The following is a 7798-nucleotide window of genomic DNA, read 5'->3' as shown; positions in this document are numbered from 1 at the left end:
TGAGGGGAGGCACAGGGCCAATGAGGGCATGGGGAGGGGGCAGCTAAGAGACACACAGACACCCCCCACTGCCTGCATGCTGGCAGCAGGCTGCCCGGGGGGGTGTCACAAATCCCACACACCCCCCATGAACCCCAGTCTATGCAGGGGTGGCTGACAGCTTATTTGGAAGAAACTGAGGAGAAAGAGAGTATTTGTAACCCCCACCTCCCCAAGCCGGGGGGGGGGGCAGGGGGGGCCAGTCCACATGGTAAATTCAGCCCACCCCGTGTTAAGGGGCAGGATACCCATCCCCGTGGCATTGGTGTCCTTTTCCCAGGAGGAGGGGGAAGGGGTTAGGATGGGGGTGCCAGGGCAGCCAGGGGGTGGGGGGCCTCCTCTGGAGTGTGAGGGCATCCCTTTAGCACCAGGCAAGGGGTGATCCCCCCCAACCCTGCATCAGGGTACACCCCCAGCACTGTCCTGCAGAATCTGCCCTTCCCAGGGGGATTTAGGGGTTCCGGAGACTCTTCACCCCCCCCACCCCCCAACACTCTGCACAGCCACTAGTGACACACAAGTGGCACATGTCTATGCCCACGCATGCACACCCCCCCACACAGGACTACCCTTTCCAAGATGGTTTGACAGCTTTAATCACATGAAGGCACTTGGATCTGGTCCCCCAGCCCTCCCCAGCCCCCCCCCAATGCTGCCTCTGGATGCCCGTGGACCCCCCTAAAGGTGTCCAACGCAGGGGCTGTGCTCCTCAGGTGCTGCAGCACCCATAGGTCCTTGCTGGGCAGCGGGCTTCGCTGGTGCCGTTTGACTTGTCTAATATAAAGTGCTGAGTTCAACCCTCCTGGAGGGGCAGCATCAGGCCTGGGGCAGGCAGTGGTCCAGGGGGTTGGGTGTGCCACAGCATCCTGCATCCCACCCTCCCTGCCATGGGGCAAGGCGTGGGAGGCAGGGATGCAGGCAGGTCTGGGGGGACCCCTGCCTGTCCCTGGCACCCAGCGCTGGCAGAAAGGCAGTGCCGGCAGGAGCCGGCCAGACAGCATCAGAGAGCTAAAACCCCTCACATCCCTCCCCCAAATACTGTCCCCCTCCACCTTCCCTGGCACAGCGGTAAAAAGGCACCCATGATTTTTTGGGAAACCGTTGCTTTTCCCCCTAAAAAGATATGAGACATTGTCCATATTGCGACGCTAAAAAAGGCCTGTTGATCTCAGCCGCCCCTCCCCTCCCCACCAAAATCCCTCCCTGAGAGCCCCCAGCCCCTCAAGGCCGGGGGACACCCTGGCACAAGCCCAACCCCCCAGGGGTCAGGGTAACCCCAGGCTGCAGGGAGGGGAGGCCTGCTGTGCCACCCACCCCTGCCCCAGCTGGGGGGCTGGGACAAGGCTGGTGGGGGGGCACACTAAGGCTGATATGGCAGTCCCTCCACCCCTAGGACTTGCAGCCTTTGGTGAAGTTGCATATGGATGGGGAGAGGGGTGTGTACCCCGGTCCCCCCCCCCCCCGAAGAAGGGGACGCTCCTGTTGGTGACTGGAGTGCCTCCCACTGACACAGTGTAACTGGAAGGGGGCGGGGAGGCCACCAGACCCCCTCCTCCATGGGAAGAAACCGAGGTTGGAGGGGGTAAGTTAAAAGCACCCCCAGGCACACCCCTTGCAGGGCTGGGGTGGCTATGGAGACGTGGTGCCCCAAGGCATGTGGGGGGGGCATTTGCGGCCAGGGCCTCAGCCCTGAGGCCAGGCTGCCCCCAAAACACACCCCCTAGGCGGGGGGCAGCAGAAGGCACGAAGGAGGGGTAGGGACATGTCCCCCCCCAAGGTGATGAGCTGCACCAAGGGCAGAGGTAAGGGTACAGTGGCGGCCCATGCAGCAAGGCCAGTAAGAACCCCCGCATTTTTTGGGGGTTGTAAGGAGTTAACCCTTCTTGTGCCCTCCTGCAGAGAGGGGCCAAGGGGCACCAGCCCCCCCAGCAGGCAGAGTCTGGATGGGGGGGGTCCAGTCCCCCCCCAAAGGCAGTGGAAAGCAGCAGCTGCTGACCCCCCCCCATCCCCACTTGGGGGGACACAGAGGGGAGAAGGACCTGAGAACTGTTTTGGGGAGGGGAAACGCAGACTGGGCAGGATGGGACAGTGGGGGAGGACCCCCCAACAGGTCCCCAGCACAGCAAGGCAGCGGGTCACCCACAGCCCCTCCTCCTCCGCAGGAAGGGGGACACCCAGTTCCCTGGTGGGGGCACCCACATCTCCCACCACCAGCAGGCAGGGAGCACCCGCGCCCAGCGGGGCTGTGGAGGCCGATAGGGGGGGCACACCAGGCCCCCCCCAAAACAAGGCACCCGGCTGCCACAGCAGTGCCCCCCACCCCGGCAGCACCCGGTGGGGTGGGGGGGCCACTAGCTGTTAGTCCGCTGCTTCTTGAGCACTGCGTACACGTCTTCCACCTTGCTGAGCCTCTCGAAGAAGGGCAGCAGGTCCAGCAGCTCTGTGTCCGCCATGTTATCGAACCAGGAGGCCACCGGCACCTGCGGGCAGCGCAGCCGGCAGTGTCTGAGGGGGGGCCCTGCCACCTCCCCTCCATCCCCTCTGTCCCCACCCCCACCTCCCCTCCATGCCCCCCTCCCCAGCCTCACCGCAGGGGTACGTACAGCGTTATCGGGGTGGAAAATGTAGGATGCGGGCGAGTTGTCGACAATGATGATGCGGCGCAGGTCACGGCCCAGGCGGCTCAGGTCCTTCACGTAGTTGCCGCGGTGGAAGACACAGGATTCCCGGAAAAGCCGCGCACGGAAAGCCCCCCATTTATCCAGCAGGTCGGCCACAGGGTCTGCATACTGCAGGCACGGGTGGGGGGGTCACTGGGTGCCCACCCCACGGTGACGATGGCACCCAGCTCTCCACCCATGCCACCTCACCCCGTGCCTCAGTCTCCCTGGCCAGCGCCTTGGAGGCTCAGGCAAAGGACAAGGGGCCAGTGATGCCCATGGGTGGAGCAGGCAAGGGGAGTTGTGCCACCCCAGGGGTGGCCGGGAAAGGGAGGGCAATGGTGGGGGGTGGTGGGGGCACCCACCTTAGCCAGGCTGGCGGTGAAGAGCACACACTCGAAGAGCTCGCCCATGCGCTGCAGGAACTCATCCACGTGTGGCCGCTTGAGCACGTACACCTGCAGGCGTGGGGCAGAGGGCAGCGCACCGCCGGCAGCAGCAACCCAGCCCCCAGCCAGCACGCCTATACACCCACCCCAGGGGACCCTCGTGTCCCTGATCCCACCCAGTGGCTCCCTGCTGGGCAAGGGGGGCAGAGGGCTGCCCGTGCCCTGTGCGTGGGGGCTGCCCCACGTGGGATGCGAGATGCCACGGCCCTGCCGGCACGTGCCGGGCGAAGCATTCAGCCAGCTCCGGAGCCAAGTAACCGAGAACAGGCTGACTGCCCAGACCACAGCCTATCCTGGATTACTTGAACCCAGGGCCGACCACTGCAGGAGTACACTGTGCCAGGGCCCCTCCACACCTGCCCACCCCATTGGGAAGAGGGGCACCCACCTCTGCCCCCCACCGTGCCAGCCCCGGCACCCTGACGCCCCTGACTGCCCCTCGGTGCAAAGTGCTGGAATGGCTCCCAGTTCCCAGCAAGGGGGCAGAGGGGGCCGTACCCCCCGCCCGCCAGGCACCCCCCCATTACCTGGTGCATGATGCCATCAATTTCCACGGGAATGATGAAGTCGGCGTTGTTCACCGGCTGAGGAGGGCACAGCAGGGTCAGTGCCAGGCAGGCACCTCCTGCCCAAATGCTGCCTGCCCTCCGCCCACTCTGCACCCCCTGCCCCCTAGCAGGAACCTCCCCTGTGTGCTCCTGCTGGGAACCAGCAGGGTGCTGGTTACGGGTGCCCGGGTGCTGGGCAGCACTTGGCCGGGGGGGAGAGGCAGAGTGGGTGGGGGGTGGGGGGCAGGAGAGGGCCGGGGTGTCCCCCACCTTGAAGGAGCTGTGCACCAGCGTCTCGTCCAGGTCGATGACCACGCACAGCTTACTGGCATCCTGCGGCTTTATCTCAGGCAGGAGGTGTTTGACAGCAGCCTGCAGGGAAGGGGGTGCGGGGGGGGGGCACAGGCAAAGCCGGGGGTCAGCAGGGTGGCGAGGGGCACCCCCTCTCCTCCTGCCCACCCAGAGGAGGGATGGGGGTGCGGGACCCTCTTTCACTCCCCATCCTGGCACAGGGGAAGCACTGGGGATGGGCAGCTCAGCCCCCCCCCAGCCCCAATGCCAGGCTGGAGATGTGGGGGGTGCCCGGGGGGGGTACCTTGGGCAGGGCCCCGTTCTCCTCCACCAGCAGCGGGGCGCCGGTGGTGCCAGCGCAGGGCTCCCCCTCATCGCGGCACAGGCAGCAGAAGAGAGACTGGAGAATGCTACGGCTCCGCGGCTTCTTGGCTGGGGCCTGGGTACCTGGGAAGGGTGGAAATGGAGGTTAGAGGGCAGGGGCACCCCCAGGGATCCCCCCCACCCCAGCACAGTGGAGAGGGCGGGTGAGCCGGGTTCAGGGCCTTGGTGCCAGACATGGGAGGTGCTGGGGGGCTCCCATGGAGCCCCCCACGCCCTTATCAGCCCCCAGCACCCGTCTGGCCGCCCTTCCTGCCCCGCCAAGCGCTGGCGCCAGGGCAGCGCCACCGACGCGAGTGTCTGGAGACCACCCACAGCCCCTCGCCCAGGTGTGTCTCTCCTACCCCCACGGGTGACCCCTGTGGGCCCCCTGCCACGCTGCCAGAGACCCTACAATAACAAAGTGGGTCCTGCCCCGGGTGGGAGCCGGGGACACTGTGGCACCGCCCGGGGGGCTCGTGGACCCCCGGCTCGTCCCGCTGTCCCACCGCGGGGGGCACAGACCCACACGGGTGGGTGGCCCTGTGGGCGTGGCCTCACCGGAAAGGCGGGGCCTACAGCCTTCTTTTCCCCGCCCCCAGCCTGGTCCTCTTTTCATTGGGCAGCTCGAGCGTACCGAAGGCGAGAAACCAATCAAGACGAAGTGCCCACCCCTGAGCGCCGTTCCCGCAGCTCCCATTGGTGGAACTGGGGGAAACTGAGGCAGAGGGGCAGCTCCTGCCCGCCCCGGGCGCCGGGGGCAGCGCGGCGGCTCCAGCCCTTTTCCCACCGGTCCCGCGGGCTGGATCCTTCCCTGGAGCGGGAGGGGGGCTGGCCTGGGCCCGCAGCCGCAGCTCCCCCCCGGTTGTGTCTCCCAGCAGCCTTGCGGGGAGCGCCCCATGGAGGGAGCCCGTAGGGCAGGAGCTCCCCATGGGGGCCCACGCTTGTCGCGTCCCCCGTGTGTCCCCCCCCGCCCCGGCCCTGACAGCTCCCCAGGCCACGGCAGCACCCCGGCATCGGGCGGTGGGGCGGGCAGCGCTCGCCGCCAAACCCCCCGCGCGGGGCGAAGGGAGCGCAGGGGCCGCGGAGACGCGCCCCGGGCTGCAGCGGGGTCCCCGGGGCTCGGTTCCGCCCCCCCCTCCCTGCCTCAGTTTCCCCACCGGCGCTGCCTGCATCCCCCCGCTCGTCTCCGGAGGAAACAACGCAGATACGCCGAGCGCCGGGGCCCGAGCAGCGCCCCGAGCACCCCACAGTCACCGACGGGGCTCGGGGCGCGCGGGGGGGAACACGGGGTACGACCCCCCGCGCCCAGCCGGCTGCAGACACCCCCCGCTCCCTCCAAACCCCGCCCCCACCCCAGACCCCCGCGCATCCCCCTCCGGCCCTGGAGCAGCGAGACGCACTGGGCAGGCTGAGACCGCCCGCAGCTCATCACACCCACCTCCCTCCGAAAGCAGACCCCCGCCCCGCAGGCCCCCAGCGCCCCCCCCCGCCCCTCCGGTGCGGGAGAGGACGGCCCCCCCCCCCCCCCCCCCCCGCGCGTTACCTTTCTCCTGCAGCGGGGCGCTCCCCTCCTCCCTGCTAACCTGGGCGATGATGGACTGGTGCTCCATGGGCGCCGGGGGGGGGGGGGGAGGCCCCCCCCGGCGCGGCCCCCGGGGGGGGAGGCGGGGCGGGGGCGGTGGCGGCGCGGGGCGGCGGGCGCGGGAGCGGCGCCGCGGAGGAAACTTTGTTACAACATGGAGTTTCCTCCGCCCGGGCTGGGGCTGCAAACATGGAACCCGGGCGCGGTTTCAAGGAACCCCTTAAAAGGGCAACGTCGGGGAGGGGGGCCCTTCTTCCTCCTCCTCCTCCTCCCTCCGCCTCCCGGCACCCGCCCCGCTATGGAGGAGCGGGGGGGTCCCCGCCGAGCTGCGACCCGGACCGGGGGTGCAGGAGGTGGCCGTCTCTGGGGGAGTGGGGGTCCTAGCGCCGCAGGTTTCGCTAGGAATCATCCCCACCATACGCCATGGTGGTTCTACGGGGGTCTCCGCCACCCCTCGGGCTCCCCCACACCCCCCCAGCTCAGGGATAATGGAGAGGGGGGTCAGCCCTGCTGTCACCCCCAGGTGTCAGCCCCCCATCCGGCTGACAGCCCCGAGAAAGGAGGGAAGTCCGTCCCCTCCGCAGCCACCCCCGGCACACGAAGTCCCCCTCGCCATGCTGGGTGTCCCCTGCAGCAAAGCCCCCCAGGACCCAGTGGCTCCAGGCGGTGCTTGGTGGGTCCCCGTCCCCCTCAGGGGACACGCTCCCCGTTGCCAGGGCAGGCCAGCACACAAGGCACTGGTACTGGGGGCGGGGGGGGGGGGGGGGGCTGCACCAGTAACTGCCTGCTGGTTTATTCCTTCCCTCTGTCTCCCACAATTCCTTAATTATTTGGGGAAATTATATACATATATTAACAACATGTATGATTTCCCCTGCAATTCCTCCCCTCCTGTCTTCGGGAGGATCCAGGGCTGTTTCCAGTTGCTCTCCAAAAAGCAACTTTTACCAGGAACCTGATGATGCACCAACCCCCTCGGGGAAACTCACCCCCACCCCACCCCCCGCCATTCCCCACACACACCGGCGCCCCCGGTGCCTCCCTCCACCCCCAGCACCTTCCCTGCCTGCGAGGCCTGGCCGGGCCCTGCCAGGGCACCCTTGCACCACGGTGCCTGCAGGCAGCATCTGGCCCTGGGGGGTTCCTGGGGACCATCTCAGTGACCGGAGATGTTTGTGCCCTCTATCACTGCTGCCCTTGGGGCAGAGCAGGTTGGAAATTCCCCACCTAAGCTTGTCTGGGGTCTTTCCACCTCTCCCAGCTGCAGTTTGGGAACTGCGGTTTGGGCTGAGATTGTCCTTTCGGTCCGGGGCGGGCACCAGAGGCACTGGCAAGGCAGTGATGCCCAGGGAGGCACACCCCAGGTACCCCGCTGCCCCTCCGGCTCCCCGGGGCTGAGCCCTGTCCATACGGTGGGAGCAGCCCCTGGGGAACAAGCCTGGGAGGGGACCCGTCCCTGCTGCCAGCGTGGGGCACAAGGGGAAACGACACCTGCCTGTCAGGACCTCTGCTGGGAAACGGGGTCCCTGCGTCCTGCTCCCTTCCCAGCCACTCATCCTGTGTTACAGAGGGACGAAACCTGCATGGGACATGTAGCATGCCCTGTGTCCCCTGTCCTTTGACCCCTGGCTTTCATGACCTTGCAGGGCCAAGCCAGTGTCAGGAGGTGCCCCCCCGAGGAATTAGGATGCTGTGGGGCCAGTGGGACCAGGCAGGCAGTGGAAACACTGGCAGAGCAAAATCCAGGCAGCTGAAACACTGGCAGAGCAAAAGCCAGTTCACACCTGCAGCTCCTGTGCTCCCAACTCGGTGTGGGGCATCCCAGCACCACGTGGCAGTGACCAGGCTGTGGCTAGGAATCAGGAC

The 7798-nt window shown here is 67.4% G+C and overlaps 1 protein-coding gene across 1 annotated transcript; it reads right to left on the bottom strand.

Moving 5' to 3' along the window:
- Window positions 1-619: 619 nt before the first annotated feature.
- Window positions 620-6693, bottom strand: CTDSP1 (CTD small phosphatase 1). The gene is made up of 7 exons (XM_075093169.1): window positions 5894-6693; window positions 4292-4434; window positions 3967-4068; window positions 3676-3732; window positions 3065-3157; window positions 2643-2828; window positions 620-2519 (listed from the first exon to the last, which is right to left on the bottom strand). The coding sequence occupies exons 1-7, from the start codon at window positions 5958-5960 to the stop codon at window positions 2391-2393; spliced, it is 777 nt and encodes a 258-aa protein (XP_074949270.1). The 5' UTR covers window positions 5961-6693; the 3' UTR covers window positions 620-2390.
- Between the last annotated feature and the right edge of the window lie 1105 nt (window positions 6694-7798).

The sequence above is a fragment of the Phalacrocorax aristotelis genome, chromosome 5 (genome assembly GCF_949628215.1).
Source record: "Phalacrocorax aristotelis chromosome 5, bGulAri2.1, whole genome shotgun sequence".
NCBI lineage: Eukaryota > Metazoa > Chordata > Aves > Suliformes > Phalacrocoracidae > Phalacrocorax > Phalacrocorax aristotelis.
Note: the sequence above shows the minus strand (reverse complement) of the source record. Positions and strands in the feature narration are given on the sequence as shown.